The sequence below is a fragment of the Salmo salar genome, chromosome 29 (assembly GCF_965601325.2).
Source record: "Salmo salar chromosome 29, fSalSal1, whole genome shotgun sequence".
NCBI classification, from domain to species: Eukaryota; Metazoa; Chordata; class Actinopteri; order Salmoniformes; family Salmonidae; genus Salmo; species Salmo salar.
The window spans coordinates 24,448,599-24,475,244 of NC_138319.1; the positions used below are offsets into that span (position 1 = coordinate 24,448,599).

General features: G+C 42.6%; 1 protein-coding gene across 1 annotated transcript; it reads left to right on the forward strand.

The window, feature by feature from the left end:
• The first annotated feature begins 12,216 nt into the window (after window positions 1–12,216).
• On the forward strand, window positions 12,217–26,446 carry LOC106590354 (tripartite motif-containing protein 16). The gene is made up of 10 exons (XM_045710562.2): window positions 12,217–12,832; window positions 13,456–13,551; window positions 13,994–14,227; window positions 14,329–14,476; window positions 14,617–14,778; window positions 14,880–15,386; window positions 24,198–24,343; window positions 24,446–24,593; window positions 24,720–24,881; window positions 24,983–26,446. Exons 1-10 carry the CDS (start codon window positions 12,269–12,271, stop codon window positions 25,495–25,497), a joined length of 2,682 nt encoding a protein of 893 aa, XP_045566518.2. The 5' UTR covers window positions 12,217–12,268; the 3' UTR covers window positions 25,498–26,446.
• The last annotated feature ends 200 nt before the right edge of the window (window positions 26,447–26,646 follow it).

The following is a 26,646-nucleotide window of genomic DNA, read 5'->3' on the forward strand; positions in this document are numbered from 1 at the left end:
GGGTTAGGGCTTAGAGTGTGTTAGGAAGGATTAGGTGTGTAGAAGAGGGACCTTTTGTTTATTTTCATTACTTGGACCCCGATCCCAAACATTCCCTTCTCTTACCTTCCCTGGTTGTTTTTTGTTATTTTCTTACTGATTCTTTATGGGTGTTATATTGTTTATTTAATTACTTTACTAAACATCCCCTGAGGGCTAACATTGAGTTCTAGTTGTGGTCTGGTTATTTTCGCTCATTACACCCCACATTTCTTCCCCTTTCATCTGGTTTACCTGGTGTGTTTAGGCCCAGGCATTTACGTCTCCTCCTCAGACGAGCTACACCCAAGGGGAGAAGGTAATACCCAGATTGGTGAAGTGATGTAGAAACTGTTGTCCTTCTGGCAGGTTCTCCCATCTCAGCCAAGGAACTATGTAGTTCCGTCACAGTGGTCATTGTGTTCTTGGTAGCTTCCCTGACCAAGGACCTTCTTGCCCAGTGGCTCAGTTTGGTTGGATAGCTAGCTCTAAGAAGTCTGGGTAGATCCATATTTTTTTTCTTCCATTTCCCAATGATGGAGAGACCACTGTGCACTTGCAAACTTTCAACATTCTAGAAATAGTTTTTTACCCTGATATATGCCTCATCACAATTCTATCTCGAAGTTCTATGGACAGTTCCTTGGAATTCATGTTATAGTTTCTGCTCTGACATGAACTATCAACTGTGGGACCTTATATAGACAGATGTGTTTCTTTCTAAATCATGTCCAAACAATTTAATTGGCCACAGGTGGACTCTAATCAAGTTGTACTGACATCCCAAGGATGATCAAAGGAAATTGGATGCCTCGAGCTCAATTTGGAGTGTCATAGCAAAGGGGTGTGAATACTTATGTAAAGGAGATATTTATGTATTTCATTTTCAATAAATGTGCAAAAATGTCTAAACATGTTTTCACTTTGTCACCATGGGGTGTTGTGTGTAGATGGGTGAGATTTGTTTTATTTTTTATCAATTTTGAATTCAGGTTGTAACACAAAAAAAGTGGAATAAGTCAATGTCAGTACATACACATGGGGGTTTTGCTTTTTAAACTAGGTTTGCTGTTCACTTGCACTGTATGGAATGGAGTTCCATGCATTTATGGCTCTGAAATTTTATTTATTTAGCTAGGCAAGTCAGTTAAGAACAAATTCTTATTTACAATGACAGCCACAGGGGCCTTGCTCAGGGGTAGAATGACAGATTTTTACCTTGTCAGCTCAGGGATTCGATGTAGCAACCTTTCAGTTACTGGCCCAACACTCAAACCACTAGGCTACCTGCCGCTCCAAAATAATACTGTGTTTCCTTGAACTTGTTCTGGACCTGGGGACTGTGAAAAGACCTCTGGTAGCACGTCTTGTGGGGAAGGTGTGTGTGACAGAACTGTGGGGTAAGTTGACTATGCAAACAATTTGGAATTTACAACACGTTTCTTATAAAAAGAAGTGATGCAGTCTGTCTTAAATTCTTAGCCAGCAGAGACTGGCATGTATAGTATTGATATTAGCTCTCTGATCACAATGAAGAGCAAAACATGCCACTCTGTTCTGTGCCAGCTGCAGCTTAACTATTTACTTTGCGGCACTTGACCGGACAATAATCAAGAGAAGATCAAACTAGAGCCTGCAGGACTTGCTTTGTGGGGTGTGGAGTCAAAAAAACGTTTTAACACCAAGTAATTCAGTCTCGACAGTTACAATCATTACCAGATTCAGCTGAGGTATTGAACTTAGGGAATTATTTGTACCCAATACAATGCTTTAAATTATGGGTTAAAACTTTATGGTATTCTTCTGTATTTACAAAATCTCAATTGCATGGCTTGGTCTTTTGGTCTCCTAAATGAAGAATACACATTGAAACATTCAAACCAACACTTCAGAAATGCACTCTGGTGAAAAAAGACTAAAATGAAAAATTATAATTTTAATTGAAAGGTACATGCATTCTATTTTGCGACTATTATGACGTGTTCGGAAGAGTTTTAATTTTCAGGAATGGGATCATTGTCACATTCTTCTTCGTCAGAAGATAGAGAAATCATTGTTGGACCAAAACGCAGCGGGGTTATGTGCACTCTTCTTTTATTGAATTGGCAAAGGAGGGAAACCAAAATAAACACGTACACAAAACACAATGATGAATAACAGTCTGGTAAGGCACAAGGCTATACACAGAACAATCTCCCACAAAACACATACCTATATATAGGACTCTCAATCAAAGGCAACTACAAACACCTGCCTCCAATTGAGAGTCCAACACCCAATTACCTAACATAGAAATACTAAACTAGAGAGAACATAGAACATAACCCAAAACCCAGAAATAATAAATCAAACACCCTTCTAAGCAAACCACCACCCCGAACCACATAAAACAAATACCCTCTGCCACATCCTGACCAAACTACAATACAAATAACCCCTATTATTTGTCAGGACGTGACAGTACCCCCCCCCCCCCCCCAAAGGTGCAGACCCCAGATGCACCTCACATAAATAAACAAATACCCCCCAACACAAAAAAAAATCCCCCTAAACTAAAGGGAAGCAAGGGAGGGAAGGGAGGGTGGCTGCCGTCACCGACAGCACTCGTGCAACGCCCCCGGATACTCTGGACTGGACACTGTTGCCGGATACTCTGGACTGGACACTGTTGCCGGATACTCTGGACTGGTCACTGTTGCCGGATACTCTGGACTGGACACTGTTGCTGGATACTCTGGACTGGACACTGTTGCCAGATACTCTGGACTGGACACTGTTGCCGGATACTCTGGACTGAGTACTGTCGTCGGAAGCTCGGGACTGGACTGATGCACTGGAAGCCTGATGCGTGGTGCTGGTACTGGATGTGCCAGTTTGGGGACACGCACTTCAGGGCTAGTGCGGGGAGCAGGAACGGGCTGAGTTGGACCGGGCTGACGCACTGGAAGCCTGATGCTGGAGGTATCGGGTCGTGGAGGCGCACTGGCGGTCTCGATCGCATCTCCTGCACAACCCGTCCTGGCTGGATGGAACTAGTAGCCCTGTACGAGCGTTGTGCTCGTACAGGGCGAACTGGGCTATGCAGGGGCCTGATGGTTGCCGTGCGTAGAGCGGGCGTAGGGTAGCCTGGACCTAGGAGGCGCACCGGTGACCAGATGCGCTGCGCAGGCATCCTCCTACCAGGCTGGATGCCCACTCTAGCATGGCATTTGCGAGGGGCTGGGATCACTCGCACCGGACTGTGTGTGCGTATGGGCGAGATCGTGCGCACTTTCGCATACCTCGGCTCTCTCCACTCCAAACGCTTCCCATAAAAAGCACAGGGAGCTGGCTTAGGTCTACTGCCTGGCCCAGCCAAACAACCCGTGTGCCCCCCACAAAAAAATTATTGGGGGTGCCTCTCCGGCTTAAACGCCAGTTCTGTGCCCCTGTAGCGTTCCCGGTCTTTGCTCCACTTTCTCCATGGGCCCTCTCCGGCCATAATCTCCTCCCACGTCCACTTTTCCCGATAGTCCATATTATTATCCCGTTGCTCCTTACCCCACTGCTTGGTCCTTGGTTGGTGGGAGATTCTGTCACATTCTTCTTCATCAGAAGATAAAGAGAAATCATTGTCGGACCAAAACGCAGCGGGGTTATGTGCACTCATTTTCTTTTATTGAATTGCCAAAGAAGGGAAACCAAAATAAACATATACACAAAACACAATGACGACTAACAGTCTGGTAAGGCACAAGGCTATACACAGAACAATCTCCCACAAAACACAAACAAAACACATACCTATATATAGGACTCTCAATCAAAGGCAACTACAAACACCTGCCTCCAATTGAGAGTTCAACACCCAATTACCTAACATAGAAATACTAAACTAGAGAGAACATAGAAATACAAAAAAACATAGAACATAACCCAAAACCCAGAAATAATAAATCAAACACCCTTCTAAGCAAACCACCACCCCGAACCACATAAAACAAATACCCTCTGCCACATCCTGACCAAACTACAATACAAATAACCCCTATTACTGGTCAGGACGTGACAATCATAGAGGTCATATTAGCTAATAGACCCAACTGTTCAAAAGCTTCAAAAGCTAGAGCCAGATTCGGAGGAAGAAAACAGGGGGCGTCTGTGTATGTGAGGTGTGCACATCTACCACTTTGTGTAGCCATTAGCAATGTTGCTAATGAAAAGTCTCTGGTAGATGGGAACGCTTCCCCAAAAACCTTCTCAATTACAGTAAATGTCAGCTACAAAGTAGCTTATGTTAGCTGGCAGAATGATATCATGATTATTTGCATCAATCCAGTGGGTATTTGTTTTTTAAACTCTACCATCACATATGCGCTACAAAAACAGCTAAACAACAGCCTCTTGCTGGTGAACACTGGAAATAAAGGATTACTACAACCAAAAATGTAAACTCAAAAGTGGTCTCCTGATGTGGATTAGAAAATCTAATTTAGATTGACCTCTTTGGCCTGAATGCCAAGCGTCACATCTGGAGGAAACCTGGCACCATCCCTAAGGTGAAGCATGGTGTTGCAGCATGACGCTGTGGGGATGTTTTTTCAGCAGCAGGGACTGGGAGACAAGTCAAGATCGAGGGAAAGATGAACGGAGCACAGAGAGATCCTTGATGAAAACCTGCTCCAGAGCGCTCAGGACCTCAGACTGGGGCGACGGTTCACCTTCCAACAGGACAACGACCCCAAGCACACAGCCAAGACAATGCAGGAGTGGCTTCGGGACAAGTCTCTGAATGTCCTCAAGTGGCCCAGCCAGAGCCCAGACTTGAACCCGATCAACATCTCTGGAGAGACCTGGAAATAGCTGTGCAGCAACGACCCCCATCCAACCTGACTGAGCTTGCAGAATGATATCTGACAGAGCTAAAAACCTGTTTTTGCATTGTCATTATGGGTTATTGTGTGTAGATTGATGAGGATTTTTTTTTTTAATCAATTTTAGAATAAGGCTGTAACGTAACAAAGTGTGGGAAAAGTCAAGGGGTCTGAATACTTTCCGAATGCACTGTATATGGTGTAGTAAGTTATTTCCACTGACAGGTCATCGCCCTCCCCTGGATTTTAATTTAGTTATAGTTTTACCTAGAAGTGTGTATCACTGAGGAAGTGGTAGTTCACTGCTGTTCACTGTGACTTTATAGCACCTCCCCTGGCCCCTAGCAACCAACCAGTGGTCAGAGCCCCAGGTCACAGAGAGGGCAAAGATCAGCAGGCAGATACCCCGACTCTTGCTGGGGAGGGCTCCTACTACAAAGGTTTGAGAGGGCTGTGAAATGGTGTTAACCATCACCGACAGGAAATTCATAACAATTGCTGTAGGTTTGTAATAGAGAAGCAACCCATCAGTTTAGTGGTTATGTGCCTATGTCAACAAGCTACTTTTCACAATGTTGGGAACAACCATAATTCAACTAAACAATTGCTTCTGTGCTACAGTATGTGGAGATGTTTTCGCATGTCTCCAGTGTTTGCAAGCCTCCCTCATTTCTCCTAGCCTGGGTACTAGTTTGTTTGTGTTATCATTCCACTCCTTGCCACTTCTTGTCAGGTGACACATAGTACAAGGAGTGAAACGTTAGCACAGGCAGGTCTGGATTTCAGGCTACCTTTCTCCACCGTCTATCTTCTTCTTACTAACCCGTTTGACAGGATCAGCTGAGCAAGGCACTGTACAGAATCACTGATCAATAAATCATGTTGCATCCCAAATAACAACACATTACCCACTGGTTGAATCAACTTTATTTCCACGTCATTTCAATGAAATTACGTTGAACCAAAGTGGAATAGGTGTTGAATTGACGTATGAGCCCAGTGGGCATGTTCTCGCAGCACCTCGCACACGCCAATCACCCTGCCAAGGGAAATGAGAGCACATTTCACATATTCCAGTACTCCCACTGTTCAATCATCGTTCCACCTTGTGACTTTGTCCTCATGAATCGTCATTTTAATCTTCCTAAATAAATATTTTAATAACTATGCATTTGGAGGTGTGGTCTGTGTCTAGTGAACTGTCTATTGGGTCAGGTTTAGTGTTAGGCTTGGTATAAATCAATCAATCAAATGTCTTTACAGAGCCCTTTTTACAACAGTAGTGGTCACAAAGTGCTTTACAGAAACCTGATCATAAAACCCCAGAGAGCAAGCAATGCAGATGTAGGGAAACAGGGGCTAGGAAAAACTCCCTGGAAAGGCAGGAACCTAGGAAGAAACCTAGAGAAGAACCAGGTTCTGAGGGGTAGCCAGTCCTCTTCTGGCTGTGCCTGGTAGAGATTATAAGAGTACACGGCCATTTGTTTTTTTATTTTATTAGGGATTCCCATTAGTTCCTGCCAAGGCAGAAGCTACTCTTCCTGAGGTCCAAACACATTAAGACACTTACATCACACATAAAATAAAACATAAAATAGTGCATCATATAACACTGTCACACCACCACAACACAAAAAGTATGATTTGTATTTGTATTTATTATGGATCCCCATTCATCTACTCTTCCTGGGGTCTGGCAAAATACAATTTAAAAAAATTACAATACATTCATAACAGATTTCACAACACACTAAGTGTGTGCCTCAGGCCCCTACTCCACTACCACATACAGTACCAGTCAAAAGTTTGGACACACCTACTCATTCAAGGTTTTTTTTTTATTTGTACTATTTTCTAGATTGTAGAATAATAGTGAAGACATCAAAACTATGAAATAGCACATATGGAAACATGTAGTAAACAAAAAGTGTTAAACAAATCAAAATATATTTTATATTCTTCAAAGTAGCCACCCTTTGACTTGATGTCAGCTTTGCACACTCTTGGTATGCTCTCAACCAGCTTCACCTGGAATGCTTTTCCAACAGTCTTGAAGGAGTTTCCACATATGCTGAGCACTTGTTGGCTGCTTTTCCTTTACTCTGTGGTCCAACTCATCCCACACCATCTCAATTGGGTTGAGGTCGAGTGATTGTGAGGCCAGATCAACTGATGCAGCACTCTATCAATCTCCTTCTTGGTCAAATAGCCCTTACACAGCCTGAAGGTGTGTTGGGTCATTGTCCTGTTGAAAAACAAAGGATAGTCCCACTAAGCGCAAACCAAATGGGCGTGGTGTATCGCTGCAGAATGCTGTGGTAGCCATGCTGGTTAATTGTGCCTTGAATTCTAAATAAATCACAGACAGTGTCACCAGCAAAGCACCCCCACACCATCACACCTCCTCCTCCATGCTTCATGGTGGGAACCACACATGCGAAGATCATCCGTTCACCTACTCTGCATCTCACAAAGACACGGCTGTGTAACGCCCTGGCCATAGAGAGGGGTTTTTGTTCTTTATTTTGGTTAGGCCAGGGTGTTACATTGGGTGGGTGTTCTATGTTATTTTTTCTATGTTTTTGTATTTCTTTGTTTTGGACAGTGTGTGGCTCCCAATCAGGCACAGCTGAAGCTCGTTGTTGCTGATTGGGAGTCACACATAAGGAGCATGTTTTTCCTTTGGGTTTTGTGGGTAATTGTTTCTGTTAGTGTTTGCACCTGACAGGACTGTTTTGGCTGTCAGTTTTCTTGTTTTTTGTATAGTGTTCACGTTGTTCTATTAAAATTCTAATGATGAACACATCCTCTGCTGCACCTTGGTCTTCTTCCGACGACAGCCGTTACAGTCTGTTGGAACCAAAAATCTCAAATTTGTATTCATCAGACAAAGGACAGGTTCCACCAGTCTAATGTCCATTGCTCAGGTTTCTTGGCCCAGACAAGTCTCTTCTTATTATTGGTGTCCTTTAGTAGTGCTTTCTTTGCAGCAATTCGACCATAAAGGCCTTATTCATGCAGTCTCCTCTGAACAGTTGATGTTGAGATGTGTCTGTTACTTGGACTCTGAAGCATGTATTTGTGCTGCAATTTCTGAGGCTGGTAACTTTAATGAACTTATCATCTGCAGCAGAGGTAACTTTAGGTCTTCCTTTCCTGTGGCAGTCCTCATGAGAATCAGTTTCATCATAGCGCTTGATGGTTTTTGCGACTGCACTTGAAGAAACTTTCCAAGTTCTTAAAATGTTCCGGATTGACAGACCTTCATGTCTTAAAGTAACTGAACTGACATGTTGTCCATCCAGTCATAGATGTAGGATCAGAGAATGAACATAGTGTGTTGTATTAGGATTGTGCCACAGAGCATTATGGGGGTTCTATGTGTTGAGAAGCTTGGTGACATTGTTGGATAGAGATTACGAGTGAAGAGTGATAGTTTAGTATTTTTGGGACATTATTCAATCCAATTTTTTCAAATTACAGGAGATGGAGGAAGTATATTATACATTGTTTTCTTGGGTTTAGAACTTTATTTTTGTGTCCAGTTAGTGCAATTTATTTCAATTTGTCTTGCTAACTTCAGTTGCTAGCTAGCTATCCGACGCGAGTGAGCATTTTTCATCCGCCAGAATGGTAGAATGGCCAACATGGCTGAAAATGTTGTGGACTTTTTGTTGAAAAAAAAACGTTATTCTCTGGGGTACACGGAAAAGGTGCAAATTAAAAGCGAGTGTCGACCTCTGCCTGAGATCAGTTTCATGAAGAAGGATGAAAGGTGAGGGCATTCAATATCAACTGGTATCAAATGTATAGCTGGTTAAAACTTCTCTGGGCTACGTGGGCCACCCGCGGTACACACTATCAACAGCCAGTGAAATATCAGGGCGGCAAATTCAAAACAACAGAATCTCATAATTCAAATTTCTCAAACATACAACTATTTTACACCATTTTAAAGATACACTTCTCCTTAATCCAACCACATTGTCCGATTTCAAAAAGGCTTTACGGCAAAAGCATAAACTTAGATTATGTTAGGACAGAGCCTAAACAAGAAAAACCACACAGCCATTATCCAAGCAGGAGAGGCGTCACAAAAAACAGAAATACAGCTAAAATTAAGCACTAACCTTTGACGATCTTCATCAGATGATACTCCTAGGACTCAATGTTACACAATATATGTATGTTTTGTTTGATAAAGTTCATATTTATTTCCAAAAACCCCATTTTACATTGGCACGTGATGTTCAGAAAATATTTTGCCTCCAAAACTGCCGGTGAATGAGCACAACAATTTACAAAAATACTCATCATAAACATTGATAAAATATTAAACTGTTATTCAAAGAATTATAGATAAACATCTCCTTAATGCAACCGCTGTGACAGATTTTAAAAAAGCTTCACGGGGAAAGCACACTTTGCAATAATCTGAGTACAGTGCTCAGAAAACCAAACCAGCAATACAGATACCCGCCATTTGAGTCATCTAAAATCATAAATAGCATTATAAATATTCACTTACCTTTGATGATCTTCATCAGAATGCACTCTCAGGAATCCCAGGGCCACAATAAAGGTTGTTTTGTTCGATAAAGTCCATAATTTATGTCCAAATACCTCTTTGTTGTTTGCGCGTTCAGTAAGCTACTGCAAATGTAGGAAGCGCGCCGAAAATTTCATGACAAAAAGTCAAAAAAAGTTATATTTACATTCGTAGAAACATGTCAAACGTTGTATAGCATCAATCTTTAGGGCCTTTTTAACATAAAACTTCAATAATATTCCAACCGGACGATTCCAATGTCTTGAAAAATGTTATGGAAAACAGCTACCTCCTCACGTGAACGCGCGCCACTGAACTCATGTCCACTCCTGAGTCAACAACTTCCAACTTTCTTTTAAAAACATGTGACTTGATTAGGAAAAACTGGTCCCATCATAGCCCATATAAAAGCTTTTTACAACTGATTAATCACTGTCATACCTTATAGGGTCCAGAATTTTTCCTAGTTAGGTTAACATATAAGGAAAAACTCCAGGCCCCAGGAGGTAAAAATTGCCCCACCACTCTGGGACCTATGGTGCCACCAGTCTGCTTGCAGTTGTCAGTTATCTTCAGGTATGTGGATGATCAGGGCTTCATTCAGGAACGTTTCTTGAGCTACTTTGATGTGTCAAGTGGGCGAGATGCGCAGTCTGTGTTTGACTTTATGAATTTTGAGATGTCTGAGTTTAACTTCATAGAGAAACTCATTGTCCAAACCTACGATGGCGCAGCTGTAATGGAATGTATCTGCTATTTGTATTAACAGCTAAGTCCTCTCATGTTCCCTGATTAAGAGGTGATGACTACTCCACTCCACTACCATTGTCAACTTTCTCCTGACATGAACTGAAGCCATGACTTCTCATGTGCCAGCTCATCCACTGACACATTGAATGTTTCCCTTCCAAGCACTGTGAGTACCCCTATCAATTTTCTCTCATTACTGTATGTAGAGTCAATCACATACACAATCATATTATTATACATCAAAGATTTTACTCCTTGCTTGGACTAACTCATTCTTAGCTCTTTTGTCTAACTGTGAAGTGTTATTGTTTTTTGTCTTCCCAGTAAAATCATGTCCTGCACTGGTCAAGCCTCTGAACACCTCAACTCATGCCTCATACCCTTGTTCAATCACTGCTGTGATCCCTTTCCAACACTGTGTAAGTAGCCCTCTCATTCCCATTCCCCATAATAGTTTACTATAAATGTCTTTATTAAATGCTTTAGGTTAAAATAATTAGTCTTTGATGATTTTTGAAAGACACTTTGTGGTCTCTGTGTGTCCCGCGCCAATACTGTGCGTCTCCCATCCTCCTCAATTTTTCAAGTCACCAGCCTCCACTGGTGTATCTGTACCTGTGTGTGTGTGTGTCCCTTCACAGTCCTGCTGTTCCATAAGGTGTAATTGTATCTGTTTTTTTTAAATCTGATTCTACTGCTTAAATCAGTGGAATAGAGTTCCATGTAGTCATGGCTCTATGTAGTGCTGTGCGCCTCCCAAAGTCTGTTTTGGACTTGGGGATTGTGAAGAGACCTCTGGTAGCATGTCTTGTGGGGTATACATGGGTGTCCAATTTCAACAGACAGCTCGGTGCATTCAGTTTATCAACACTTCTTACAAAAAAAAGTAGTGATGAAGTCAATCTCTCCACTTTGAGCCATGAGAGATTGGCATGCATATCATTAATGTTAGCTCTCCATGTACATTTAACCTCACGGGATCTGTGTCCCTCCTTTGGGACTGTTGAGCTAACATGCGCTAATGTGATTAGCATGACGTTGTAAGTAACAAGAACATTTCCCAGGACATAGACATGTCTTATTGTAAAGGTCGTCGTAAGGAGTGGACCAAAATGCAGCGGGTAAAGTGCTCATCTTCTTATTTATTAAAGGAAAAACACTTAAACAAAACAAACGACGACGACGATAAGGTGCACAGACTATACTGGAAACAACCACCCACAAAACACAAGTGAAACAAACCCCAACCAAATATGGCCTCCAATTAGAGGCAACGACAACCAGCTGTCTCTAATTGAAGGTCCTACCAAAACCCCAACATAGAAATAGAAAAACTAGATAAACACATAGAAATAGAAAATGTAGAACATAAACCAAAAAACCCGAACCACACAAAACAAACACCCCCTGCCACACCCTGACAAACTACAATAACAAATAACCCCTTTTACTGGTCAGGACGTGACACTTATATGGGCAGAAAGCTTAAATTCTTGTTAATCTAACGGCACTGTCCAATTTACTATAGCTATTACAGTGAAAACAATACCATGCTATTGTTTGAGGAGAGTGCACAACAACAAAGCACTTATCACGGCAATTGGTTTGATACACTCACCTCTGAAGGTAAATAATGTAGTTTTATTTAGTAATCTTGCTCTGAATTGTCATCCTAAGGGTCCCAGAGATAAAATGTAGCATAGTTTTGTTTGACTAAATCAATTTATATATTCAAATGTAGGAACTGGGCTCTAAAGTTTGAACCCCTGCTGTTTCTGGGATATGGGAGAATTAGAGGGACCATATCTAAGTTCACACAGGTAAACAGATAAGACAGCAGAATTACACAAGATATAACAGACTGACCCTAGCCCCCCGGCATTCAGACTATTGGAGCATAGATACTGGAGACGACACTGTGGCAGGATATAACCCCACCCACTTTGGCAAAGCACAGCCCCAACACCATCAACTCTCTTCCTGGTCTCTGTCCAACGCCACACCCTGCACAGGTACAGAGTACATACAGACAATCAGGAAATATTCCCACACAAACATAACATTTCTCAATCGGCTCAGTCTGTTAGTGTCAGCAGCCATGGACTCAATCAGTTGTTCAATATGTCTGGATCTACTGAAGAATCCGGTGACTATTCCCTGTGGACACAGCTACTGTATGGGCTGTATTAAGGACTGCTGGGATCAGGATGATCTGAAGGGTGTCTATAACTGCCCTCAGTGCAGACAGACCTTCACCCCAAGGCCTGTTCTGAACAGAAACACTATGTTTTCTGAATTGGTGGAGACTCTGAAGAAGACAGGACTCCAAGTTGCTACCCCTGCTCACCATTATGCTGGACCTGGAGATGTTGCGTGTGATGTCTGTACTGGGAGAAAACTCAAAGCTGTCAAGTCATGTCTGGTGTGTCTGGCCTCTTACTGTGAGACTCACCTCCAGCCTCACTATGAATCTCCTACCTTTAAGAAGCACAAGCTGGTCAAAGCCTCTACACAACTAGAGGAGAATATCTGCTCTCATCATGACAAACTGGTGGAGATTTACTGCCATACCGATCAGCAGTTTATCTGTTATCTGTGTACAATGTATGAACACAAAGGCCATGATACAGTCTCAGCTGAATCAGAAAGGACTGAGAGACAGGTAAGGACTACAACTCTGTAATAGTTGCTCATTTAGAGCATCACAATGAGAATACTAGTAATGACTGAATATTAGTCACAACTGTATATATATATGTACCGTATGTGTATAAGACCTGGCTTTGAAATTGAAAACAGCAAACACCCCAAAGATTTAAGCTGGTGAATATGCACACATACATGTAACTGGTGGTGTGATGACCACATTCACATTATGTGTAACCTTGACTGAGGCATGAGGAGTTGCACTGGCTCCCTGAGCTAATGCCTAGGCTTTGAGTTAATGCTCTTTTTTGGCACGCAGGAGACCCAGGAAAACGCATGATCGGTCATGCACATACAGGCATGCATGTGACTTTTCATAAGGCATGGACTTTGACCAATCATAAAGTTTCAGCTGTTCTCAGTAAGACAGAGGCTATGTTTACACAAGAAGCCCAATTCTGATATTTGTTCTCCATTAATTGGTATTTTAACCGATTAGATCAGCTCTGAACAATATCTGATATGATTGGCCAAAAGACCAATTTGTGAAGAAAGGGTCAAAATTGGGCTGCCTGTGTAAACACAGCCAGAGTCACTTGTGCACATTAACATTGGAATGACATAGATGTTTTTCCCCAGAGGAAGGTGAGAGAGAAAAATAAGGAATCCAAACAGAGAATCCAGAAGAGACAGAAAGAGATGCATGAGGTGAGACAGGCTGTGAAGTCACTCAAGGTGAGTGTTGACCATTTAGATGTATTTACTTAGTAGATAGCCCTCTCTAAAGTAAATGACTCCTGTGGTAAAACAGCGGTAAAAGTGAAGCCAGTAAGGAGCCTAGTGCTAAAGCCATGTTCCAATCCTACTGAACCACAATGTGGGGGACAGGTTGTCTGAGGTTCTAGTGAGAGCTGAGTTAAAATGGGCCTGTGGCGCAGTGGTCTAAAGCACTGCATCACAGTGCTAAAGGCGTCATTACAGACTCTGGTTCAATTCCAGGCTGAGACACAACTGGCTGTGATTGGGAGTCCCGTAGCGCACAATTGGCCCAGTGTCGTTAGGGTTTGGCCGGGGTAGGCCTTCATTGTAATTAAGAATTTGTTCTTAACTGACTTGCCTATTTAGATAAAGGATATTTAAAATATGAAACCCCTCCTTTCTTTCTGTTTCCTAACAGCGCTCTGCACAAGCAGCAGTTGGGGAAAGTGAGAGGATATTTACTGAGCTCATCCGCTCCGTTGACAGAAGGCGCTCTGAGGTGGAAGAGCTGATCAGATCCCAGGAGAAGGCTGAAGTGAGTCGGGCTGAAGGACTGCTGAAGCAACTGGACCAGGAGATGGCTGAGCTGAGGAGAAGAGAAGCTGAGCTGGAGAAGCTTTCAAACACAGAAGACAACATCCAATTCCACCAGGTGATATCAGTGACACTCTGTCCCCGGCATCAGGTGTTACTGCTGAAAATTAAGTGTTTGTATTTCTCAACAATCATCTTTTTTCTGATTTGTCTCTGTAGTATTTCCAGTCTCTCTATGTCCCTATATTACCCAGCATCACTGTCAACCACCACATCTCCTTTGAGGATGTAAAGAAATCAGTCTCTGGGCTGAAAAGTAAAGTTGAAAAAATATGTTCTGCGGAAATTGCCAAAATCTCTGTAAAAAGTAGGTAACATATCTGGTCGTTGATATTACTAAACCAATTACCTAAACCTCTTTCAACTACTGAGCCCCTTGAATTACTGTAATGTTTTTGTCATTATCAGTATTGAAACTGTGATATTTGATTTCCTGTGTCTCCATAGTGACAAAAGTCCACATTGTTCGACCTTCTGAGCCCCGTTGTCTTCCATCATTTGACACAACTCAGTCTAGACAGTCAGTTGGAGGACTAGCATCACATTGGAATGACTCCACCTGTCAGAAGACGAGGCCTGAACCCAAGACCAGAGAGGAGTTCTTAGAATGTGAGGAAAGCACATACTGTACAATGCACTTTAATATACTACACACACAAACACCTGGATGCACACATACATTTCACCTGTTGTTTTTTCTTCATCCTCAGATTCCTGTCAGCTCACATTGGATCCCAACACAGCACATAAAATGCTGTGTCTGTCTGAGGGGAACAGAAAGGTTACACAGAGTAACAACAACCAGCTTTATCCTGACCATCCAGACAGATTTACCAATGGCTGCCAGGTGTTGTGTAGAGAGGGTCTGTCTGGAGCCTGCTACTGGGAGGTAGAATGGACCGGGGTGGAGGTTTATATAGCTGTCTCATATAAAGGGATCAACAGGAGAGCCTGGGATTGGTTTGGAAGCAGTAATCAGGCCTGGTGTTTGGAATGTGGTGCCTTTGACTGCTCTTTCTGGTACAATGGTAAACGGACTGCCATATGTGTCCCCATTTCCACCAGAGTAGGAGTGCACCTGGACCACAGGGCAGGAACTCTGTCCTTCTACAGTGTCTCTGACACAATGACGCTCCTCCACAGAGTCCAGACCCCATTCACTGAACCCCTCTATCCTGGGTTCGGTTTCAATTATGGATCTGTGAATATACTGACATAGACACAGTGATTCACTTTCATGAGAATACAGACATGTTTTATCCTCTTAAGACTACAGTGCCCGATTTCGGGCACGAGATTTACTGGTAATTATTGATAATATGTTTAGTTATTTTATTTATTCTCACGCCGTTTTATAAGTCAGAACAAAACAAACTAGACATTTAAAGGACACTCAGAAGCAGATGCATCAAAGCTGGGACCGAGAGACCGAAAAACAGCTTCTATCTCCAGGACATCAGACTGTTAAACAGTCATCACTAGCTGGCCTTAAGTCAACTGACTTAAAGAGAGAGAAAGACAATAGTTGAACAGTTTTTTTCTTCAAAAATGAAGGAGAAGCAACAGATGGCTATATATATATTTTTTTTTTTCACTTTCACTTATTTAGCTAGCTAATGCAGCTAGCTAGTTTAGCCTATTCATAAACCTGGCTCAAAGAGAAGGATGCTATGTTAGTTAGCTGGCTATGACTATCCAACACAACACTGGAGCTCTTCCAAGTCAAGGTAAGCATTTGGTTTTACTAATGTATTGCCACCGAGGCCCGCTGTTGTAAATGCTTAACTGCTTACTGACTGCACACTGTAATGTTACTGCATGATTGTAGCGGGTTTACTCACCGACAACAATGAGACAGACAATAGGGAGGAGGTCAGAGACCTGGCAGTGTAGTGCCAGGACAACAGCCTCTCCCTCAACGTGAGCAAGACAAAGGAGCTGATCGTGGACTACAGGAAAAGGAGGACGAACAAGCCCCAATTCACATCGATGGGCTGTAGTGGAACGGGTCGAGAGCTTCAGGTTTCTTGGTATCCACATCACCAACAAGCTAACATGGTCCAAACACAACAAGACAGTTGTGAAGAGGCCACGACAACACCTTTTCCCCCTCAGGAGACTGAAAATATTTGGCATTGGTCTCCAGATCCTCAAATAGATCTACAGTTGCACCATCGAGAGCATCCTGACTGGTTGCATCACCGCCTGGTATGGCAACTGCTCGGCATCCGACCATAAGGCACTACAGAGGGTAGTGCGTACGGCCCAGTACTTCACTGGGGCCAAGCTTCCTGCCATCCAGGACCTATATACTAAGCGGTGTCAGAGCAAGGCCCAAAAAATTGTCAAAGACTCCAGTCACCCAAGTCATAGACTGTTCTCTCTACTACCGCAAAGCAAGTGTTCTAGTCTAGTTCCAAAAGGCTCCTTAACAGCTTCTATCCCCAAGCCATGAGACTTCTGAACAGTTAATCAAATGGCCACCCGGACTATAAATAAAAAAATGTACCTGACAAACATTTTAATTGGAGAAATGTTCCTTCCAACAGTCACCTGTTCAGTCATTTCACCCTTTGTTTTTACACTGCTGCTACTCGCTGTTTATCTATAGCATGGTCACTTTACCCCTACCTACATGTACAAATTACCTTGAATAAACTGTACCCCCGCACATTGACTCGGTACCGGTAACCCCTGTACATAGCCTTGTTATTGTTATTTTATTGTATTATTTTTATTTTATTTTTGACTTTAGTTTATTTGGTAAATATTTACTTAACTCTTTCTTGAACTGCATTGTTGGTTAAGGGCTTGTAAGTAAACATTTCACAATAAGGTTGTATTCGGCGCATGTGACAAATACGATTTGATTTGATATTGCTTGTTCTGATATTTCTGAATTTCTATTATTTCTTTTTTGGGTGTATTGTTATTGTATTGATAGATATTACTGCACTGTTGGAGCAAGAAACCTAAGCATTTCGCTGCACCTGCGATAATATCTGCAAATCTGTGTAAGTGACCAATATTCTTTGATTTGATTTTGTCGAATAAACGTGTCTCTGACTGTCCAGTGGTCGGCGGCGTCATTACAATCCATTTTGTTGCCTCTTTTCCACATCACGTCAAAGGGCCCGTCCTAAGAAAAGCTCCTATTGAGCAAGACTTTCTAAATATAGTGAACAAAAACATAAAAGCAACATGTAATATTTTAGTCCCATGTTTCATTAGCTGAAGTAAAAGATACCAGAAATGTACCATACGCACAAAAATATTATTTGTCTCAAATGTTGTGCACAGATTTGTTTACATCCCTGTAAGGATTTCTCTTGACAGGTGTGGCATATCAAGAAGCTGATTAAACAGCATAATCATTACACAGGTGCACCTTGTGCTGGGGACAATAAAAGGCCACGCTAAAATGTGCAGTTTTGTCACACAACACAATGCCACAATGTTTCAAGTTTTGAGGTAGTGTGCAATTGGCATGCTGAATGAAAGAATGTCCACCAGAGCTGTTGTCAAATAATTTAAGGTTAATTTCTCTACCATAAGCCATCTACAATGTCGTTGTAAAAAATGTGGCAGTGCGTCCAACCAGCTTCACAATTGCACACCACGTGTAACCACACCAGCCCAGGACCTACAAATCTGTCGTCTTCACCTGCGGTATTGTCTAAGACAAGCCACCTGGATGGGATGAAACTGTGGGTTTGCACAACCAAAGAATTTCTGCACAAACTGTCTGAAACTGTGAAGCTCATCTGCGTGCTTGTCGTCCTCACCAGGATCTTGACCTGACTGCAGTTCGGCATTTCGTAGCCAACTAAAGTGGGCAAATGCTCACCTTCGATGGCCACTGGCACTCTGGAAAAGTGTGCTCTTCACAGATGAATCCCGGTTTCAACTGTACTGGGCTGACGGCAGACAGCATGTATGGCGTCGTGTGGGCGAGCGGTTTTCTGTTGTGAACAGAGTGCCACATGGTGCCACATAAACACTCCAAACAGCCTACCCGAATGCTTGGATGCGTCCACATGGTCCTAAAGCACACCGTTGCCTCGTTTTGTATCACATTCTAATGATAATGAATGTGGAGGGGACATGTCCCCCAATCCCCAGTGAAAGTTGTGCCCCTGTGTTATGGTATGGGCAGGCATAAGCTACGGACAACGAACACAGATGCATTTTATTGATGGCAATTTGAATGCACAGAGATACCGTGATGAGATCTGAGGCCCATTGTCGTGCCATTCATCTGCTGCCATCACCTCATTTTTCAGCATTGTAGTGCACGGCCCAATGTTGCAGAGATCTGAACACAATTCCTGGAATCTGAAAATGCCCCAGTTCTTCCATTGCCTGCATACTCACCAGACATGTCACCCATTGAACGTGTTTGGGATGCTTTGGATCGATGTGTACGACAACGTCTTCCAGTTCCCGCCAATATCCAGCCATTGAATTGGAGTGGGACAGCATTCCACAGGCCACAATTAACAGCCTGATCAACTCTATGTGAAGGAGATGTGTCACGCTGCATGAGGCAAATGGTGGTCACACCAGATACTGACTGGTTTTTTGATCCACGCCCCTACATTTATTTAAGGTATCTGTGACCAACAGATGCATGTGTTTATTCCCAGTCATGTGAAATCCAGAGATTAGAGCCTAATGCATTTATTTAAATTTACTGATTTCCTTATATGAACTGTAACTCAATATAATCTTAAAAATTGTTGCATGTTTATATTTTTGTTTAGTGTAAAAATGATTTTGGAAGCTATAGAAATGCATTTAATAATGATGATAGTGATGTACTGGGCCGTACGCACTACCCTCTGTTGCGCCTTGAGGTCGGATGCCAAGCAGTTGCCATACCAAGCGGTGATGCAGCCAGTCAAATGCTCTCGATGGTGCACCTGTAGAACTTCTTGAGGATACCACAGAGGTAAGAGGCGTTGGCATTCCCTCTTCACAACTGTGACGGTGTGTTTGGACCATGATAGGTCCTTAGTGATGTGAACACTGAGGAACTTGAAGCTCTCGACCCGCTCCACTACAGCCTCGTCGATGTGAATGGGGGCATGCTTAGCCCTTCATTTCCTATAGTCAACGATCAGCTACTTTGTCTTACTGACGTTGAGGGAGAAGTTGTTATCCTGGCACCACACTGCCAGATCTCTGACCTCCTCCCTATAAGCTGTCTTATTGTCGTAGGTGATCAGCCCTTCATGCACCATGTCGTCGGCAAACTTAAAGATGGTGTTCGGAGTCGTGTTTGGCCACACACTCGTGGGTGAACAGGGAGTACAAGGGGGGACTAAGCACGCACCCCTGTTTGGGCCCCGTGTTGAGGGTCAGCATGGCGGATGTGTTGCTGCCTACCCTCACCACCTGGGGGTGGCCAGTCAGGAAGTCCAGGATCCAGTTGCAGAGGAAAGTGTTCAGCCCCAGGGACCTTAGCTTAGTGATGCGCTTTGGCGTGCAGTAAAGATTTCGTCATCTGTGGATCTGTTGGGTCGGTATGCGGATTGGTGTGGGTCCTGGGTGTCTGGGATGATGGTGTTGATGTGAGCCATGACCAGCCTTTCAAAGCATTTCATGGCTACAGATGTGAGTTCTATGGGGTGATAGTCATTTAGACAGTTTACCTTGGTGTTCTTGGGCACACGGACTATGGTGGTCTGCTTGAAACATGTAGGTATTACAGACTGGGTCAGGGATAGGTTGAAAATGTCATCGAAGACACTTGCCAGCTGGTCAGCACATGCTCTGAGTACCTGGTAATCTGTCTGGTCCTGCGGCCATGTGAATGTTAATCTGTTTAAAGGTTTTACTCATTGGCTATGGAGAGAGTGATGGCAGAGTCGTCAGGAAAAGCTAGTGCTCTCACACATGGTTCAGTGTTGCTTGCCTCGAAGCGAACATAGAAGGCATTTAGTTCCTCTGGTAGGCTCGTGTCACTGGGAAGCTCGTGGCTGGGTTTCCCTTTGTAGTCCTTGCGAGTTTGCAAGCCCTGCCACATCCGATGAGCGTCAGAGCTGGTGTATTAGGATTCGATCTCAGTCCTGTATTGATTCTTTGCCTGTTTGATGGTTCGTCAGAGGGCATAGCGGGTTCCTTATAAGTATTTCCTATAGTACCAAGTATAAATAAATGTGTACTTGAATGATATAGGGATGGACACGGTTATTTGAATATTCAAATATCTGAACGGACGTTAGTAATCGATTACTTGGGAGAGTATTCATTTCTGAGCTAAAAAAATATAGCCTTATTTTTTTTTCTTAGTCTAAAATGAAATAAAAGGATCTATGTGACATTGACACATAGCCTACAAGGATAGACCATTTAATTAGACATTTGAATAAAACAACAGCTTTGTGACAGTTTTTATGAGTGTGCCCCATAAAAAAGAGGCACCATTTCACAGGTGTCACTTGTTGTTATTGTCGGTCAATCAGCACAGCGCTGCAGTCAGAGGCTCCATGTGTAGCAAGTGAAGTGGAAAATGTCTAATCAATGCAAAATGGGATTACAATTATGGAATTAATTTGGCTAAATGAGAAGGAGTAGGCTACAATGATCAACCAACAGGTAGGCTGTTGTTTCATATGAATGGAGTTGTAGATGTAACAAATTTAGAATTTTGTGTTGTACAATTACCCAAAATCTGAATAGTTCCCATGCCTGACATTAGTGTACATTCCTTTTGTTGTTGTGCATTTTTTTTATGTTGTACACTTCCTTTTCCTTCTGTATTCCCCCTCATAAGCACCCCTTACCGGTTCCCTTTCTACTGGATCTATGTGAAAGAGGTATGTTACTAAACAATTGTCCTACAAAAATTATAATCAATCCCAGGGGCGCAACTTTGGTTTTAGAAGTGGGGGGGACATAACAGCCTACCTGACCACTCGGAGGCGTCCGCATGGTCCTAAAGCACACCGTTGCCTCGTTTTTTATCACATTCCAATGATAAAACTGGGGGGACAAAAATGCAATTTCAGAATGTGGGGGGGACATGTCCCCCATCCCCAGTGAACGTTGCGCCCCTGATCAATTCTGAATGTTAAAACACAGATACTGAGTTTATATGGTCACTGACATTGTAATAGTATGGTCTTCTATCAGTATATTGTGATATTTATGAATTTCATGCATTTACGAACATTTTATCTGTTGATTTGTGAATGCTCTACATGCTACTGTAGCTAGTTACTGTACTTTTCTCTGTACATGTCATCATTGGCTATTCATGTCCCCTGTTAATTCATACTTCAAACACAAGCTCTTTCGGACTAAAACCAAGAGATTCCTGAACATCTACCAGGGCTGCAAACACCACAAGACCCCTTCATACCAGTCCTTCTCAAACTCAAAGCAGTAAGCTCTCAACATAGACTTCAAAGTCTGATCAAGTCTCTCAAGTGCACCTTGAGACTCTGGGTGGTAGGCACCAGAGGGGCAGTGAGTTAAACCCAACTGTTGTAGCCCTTGCTGGTACATTTGTCTGAGTTTGCACATCTGAGAATAAACCTTGACATTCTAAAAGAAATACCTTATTTACATAAGTATTCAAAATTGAGCTCAGATGCATCCTGTTTCCAGTAATCATCTTTGAGATGTTTCTTCAACTTGATAGGAGTCCACCTATTCTAAAAATCAATTGATTGGACATGATTTGGAAAGGTATACACCTGTCAATATAAGGTCCCACTGTTGACAGTGCATGTCAGAGCAAAAACCAAGCCATGAGGTCAAAGGAATTGTCCGTAGAGCTCAGAGACAGGATTGTGTCGAGGCACAGATCTGGGAAGGGTACCAAAAAACATCTGTAGCATTAAAAGTCCTGAAGAACACAGTGGCCTCCATCATTCTTAAATGGAAGAAGTTTGGAACCACCAAGACTCTTCCTAGAACTGGCCGTCTGGCCAAACTGAGCAATCGAGGGAGAAGGGCCTTGGTCAGGGAGGTGACCAAGAATCTGATGGTCACTCTCATAGAGCTCCAGAGTTCCTCTGCAGAGATGGGAGAACCTTCCAGAAGGACAACCATTTCTGCAGCACTCCTCCAATCAGGCCTTTCTGGTAGAGTGGCCAGACGGAAGCCATTCCTCTGTAAAAGGCACATGACAGTTCGCTTGGAGTTTGTCAAAAGGCACCTAAACACTCTCAGACCATGAGAAACAAGATTCTCTGGTCTGATGAAACCAAGATTGAATTTTTTTGCCTGAATGCCAAACGTCACGTCTGGAAGAAACCTGGCACCATCCCTGTGGTGAAGCATGGTGGCGGCAGCATCATGCTGTGGGGATTTTTTTCAGCAGCAGGGACTGGGAGACTAGTCAGGATTGGGGGAAGGATGAACAGAGCAAAGTACAGAAAGATCCTTGATGAAAACCTCCTCTAGAGCACTTAGGACCTCAGACTGGGGCGAAGTTTCCCCTTCCAACAACCCTAAGCACACAGCCAAGACAACGCAGGAGTGGCTTCGGGACAAGTCTCTGAATGTCCTTGAGTGGCCCAGTCAGAGCCCGGATTTGAACCCGATCTAACATCTCTGGAGAGACCTGAAAATAGCTCTGCAGCGACGCTTCCCATCCAACCTGAAAGAGCCTGTGAGGATCTGCAGAGAAGAATGGGAGAAAGTCCCCAAATACAGGTGTGCCAGCATCATACCCAAGAATAATCAAGGCTGTAAATGCTATCAAAGCTGCTTCAACAAAGTACTGAGTAAGGAATCTGAATACTTATGTAAATGTGGTATTTCAGTTTTTTTTATAGATTTGCCAAAAAATCCAGAAACTTGTTTTTGCTTTGTCATTATGGGGTATTGTCTGTAGATTGATGAGGAGATAAACAATTTAATATTTTTAGCATAAGGCTGAAGCGTAACAAAATGTGGAAAAAGTAAATTGTTCTAAACATACTTTCCGAATGCACTGTATTATAAAAGCCTTTTTTTGTTATCCAGTCTGCATCACTTCCGGCCGTGATTGGGAGTCTCATAGGGCGGCGCACAATTGACCCAGCATCGTCCAGCTTTGACCCTGGGTAGGCCCTCATTGTAAATAAGAATTTGTTCTTAACTGACTTGCCTAGTTAAATTAAAAAAATACGTTTAACAAAACTAGTTAAAATGCTCAAGTAATAATTTCTATTTGAATGAACATATGAGACAAGCTGAGCAAACACATCATTTTAAGTTGACTGAATTTTTGCCTGAATTTTCTCAGGTAACACTTTGACCAAAAAATTGTGAAAACTAAAAAAAGCAGTTGAACCAGCTACTTAATAATAGTTAGTTGAAACAACTTGATTTTTATTTACAGTGATAGAAGGAATCCAAACAGAAAATCCAGAAGAGAGAGAAAGAGATGCAGGAGCTGAGACAGGCTGTGAAGCCACTTAAGGTGAGTGTTGACCATTTAAATGTAGTCACTTAGCAGTTAAATATAAATAAATCCCACTCACATGATGTTACCTTGCGCAGAGGGAAAATTGTATATGCTGGATTTTTTCTTTTTTCTCAAATGTAGATTTTTGGGGCAGTAACTCTCAGCGACACAAACGAGATACGCTTGGTAGTGTGCGTGTTAACTCTTCTATTCACTTAGCAGTTAGCCCTCTCTAAAGTGACTTACTCCTCCTAAACTAAACTGCAGTAAAACTGAAGCCAGTGCTGAGCCATGTTCCAGGGTTCTGGTGAGAGCTGAATGGACTGGTTGAAATGGACCCCTCCTCGGTTTCCTAACAGTGCTCTGCACAAGCAGCAGTGGGAGACAGTTGAGAGGATGTTTACTGAGCTGATCTCATCTATTTATTTTAACTAGGCAAGTCAGTTAAGAACAAATTCTTATTTTCAATGACAGCCTAGGAACAGTGGGTTAACTGCCTTGTTCAGGGGCAGAACGACAGATTTTTATTTTGTCAGCTCAGGGATTCAATTTTGCAACCTTTCAGTTACTCGTCCAACGGTCTAACCGCCAGACTACCTGCCACCTTGAGAGAAGGTACTCTGAGGTGAAGGAGCTGATCAGCGCCCAGGGGAAGTGAGTCGGGCTGAAGGACTGTTGAAGCAACTGGACCAGGAGATGGCTGAGCTGAAGAGGAGAGACGCCAAGCTGGAGCAGCTCTCAAACACAGAAGACAACATCCAATTCCTCCAGGTGACATCAATGGTTCTCTGTCCACAGCATCAGGTGTTACTGCTGAAAGTGAAATGTTTGTATTTCTCATCTTTTCTCTGTTTTTCTGTTCTGTCTCTGTAGAGTTTCCAGTCTTTCTATGTCCCTCTGTTACCCAGCATCACTGTCAACCAACACGTCTTCTTTGAGGATGTAAAGAAATCAGTCTCTGAGCTGAAAAGTCAAGTTAAAAACATCTGCTCTGGGAGTATTGCCAAGATCTCTGTAAACGGTAGGTAAATTATATCTGGTCATTGATATAACTAAACCAATTACCTAAACCTCTTTCAACTATTGAGCCCCTTGATTTACTGTAATGTTTTGAAACTGTGATATTTGATTTCCTGTGTTTCCATAGTGACAAAAGTCCACATTGTTCGACCTTCTGAGCCCCGTTGTCTTCCATCATTTGACACAACTCAGTCTAGACAGTCAGTTGGAGGACTAGCATCACATTGGAATGACTCCACCTGTCAGAAGACGAGGCCTGAACCCAAGACCAGAGAGGAGTTCTTAGAATGTGAGGAAAGCACATACTGTACAATGAACTTTAATATACTACACACACAAACACCTGGATGCACACATACATTTCACCTGTTGTTTTTTCTTCATCCTCAGATTCCTGTCAGCTCACATTGGATCCCAACACAGCACATAAAATGCTGTGTCTGTCTGAGGGGAACAGAAAGGTTACACAGAGTAACAACAACCAGCTTTATCCTGACCATCCAGACAGATTTACCAATGGCTGCCAGGTGTTGTGTAGAGAGGGTCTGTCTGGAGCCTGCTACTGGGAGGTAGAATGGACCGGGGTGGAGGTTTATATAGCTGTCTCATATAAAGGGATCAACAGGAGAGCCTGGGATTGGTTTGGAAGCAGTAATCAGGCCTGGTGTTTGGAATGTGGTGCCTCTCGCGGCACATTCTACCACAATGGTAAACTGACTGCCATATGTGTCCCCCTTTCCACCAGAGTAGGAGTGTACCTGGACCACAGGGCAGAAACTCTGTCTTTCTACAGTGTCTCTGACACAATGACCCTCCTCCACAGAGTCCAGACCCCTTTCACTGAACCCCTCTATCCTGGGTTCTTTGTTGGTAGATCTGTGAAAATAATGACATCAACACAGTGATTAAGGCCAGGATTCAATCTGAGCACTCTAGTCAACAATGCAGCTTCTGGGTCAATCATTATAGTAAAGTATTTCCATTGATAGGTCAATTCCCTTCCCATGATTTAACTGTAGTCACATAGTGTTACCTCACTGTGATTCAGTTATGGTTTTATTGATCATGGATGGATCGACAGATTAGAATCATATTGTATTTCGGTAAAATTAATATTTTCACAATGATGTATTTAAACAAGCAGCAATGACTCTGAGCTGTTTAGTTCAGTTCAGATTTGTTTTCATCGTTTAGTCCACCAGGTGGCAAACTATGCATAGTTTACGAGACAATCGTAATGTAGGCAGAGCACTGCAGTTACAATGTCTTTGAAGTGCAGAGCTAGGATTTAAACCTAATCCCAATCTCATCTCTCATCAATTTAAAGGTAATGATATAAATTAGGATGATCATTTAGACATGTATACAACATTCAGAGTAGTGCTGCTATGAATTGACGACAATTAGATACAGTAGTTACCATTCTGCCTGATTTTTATTTTTTTTAAGATACGTGGTTTAAACTATGATTAGGAATTATAGGCCTAAATGATCATTTGAAATTGATCGCTAGGATTTCAATTACACTTGGTCTTCAACGTATTACTACTGACATTGTGTTTTCAGATGTATGTTTAGAAGTGACCGATATCCAGTCATCAATGTTATGAAATGTCTCTCCAATCTACAGATGGCTGAAAACTGCAAAGATGGCTGCGGCCTGATATGCCGGGAATTGCAGACACGCACTCAAACGTTATGAGTTAAAACTATATACAAAATTAATCTGTGTTTACAAAAGCTCAATTCCATGGCTTGTTCTCTTGGTCTCCTATATGAAGAATTCACATTCATGAAATAATCAAACCAGTGGTGAAAAACAGACTAAAATAAATGCACTTCATTATGATGATATGATTGTATCTGCAGTGAAATAATGAGTGAAAAGGAAATACAATCCATAATCATGATTTTTTCTGAATACTTGTACACCACATTACCTAACGTGACTACAAAGGACACAGAGGAGCACGCAAACCATGTAAATCAACCCATCAACCCCTTCCATCATCCCGACCGTGGACTTGGGACAAGACTGCCATTGTCTCAGAACC

Bases quoted from the DNA above. Each gene is read 5' to 3' on its own strand.
- LOC106590354 (XM_045710562.2), top strand. From the start codon at position 12,269: ATGGACTCAATCAGTTGTTCAATATGTCTGGATCTACTGAAGAATCCG. The intron at 14,228-14,328 runs GTGATATCAGTG...TTGTCTCTGTAG, and splicing joins ACAACATCCAATTCCACCAG to TATTTCCAGTCTCTCTATGT. The intron at 24,882-24,982 runs GTGAGGAAAGCA...CTTCATCCTCAG, and splicing joins CAGAGAGGAGTTCTTAGAAT to ATTCCTGTCAGCTCACATTG.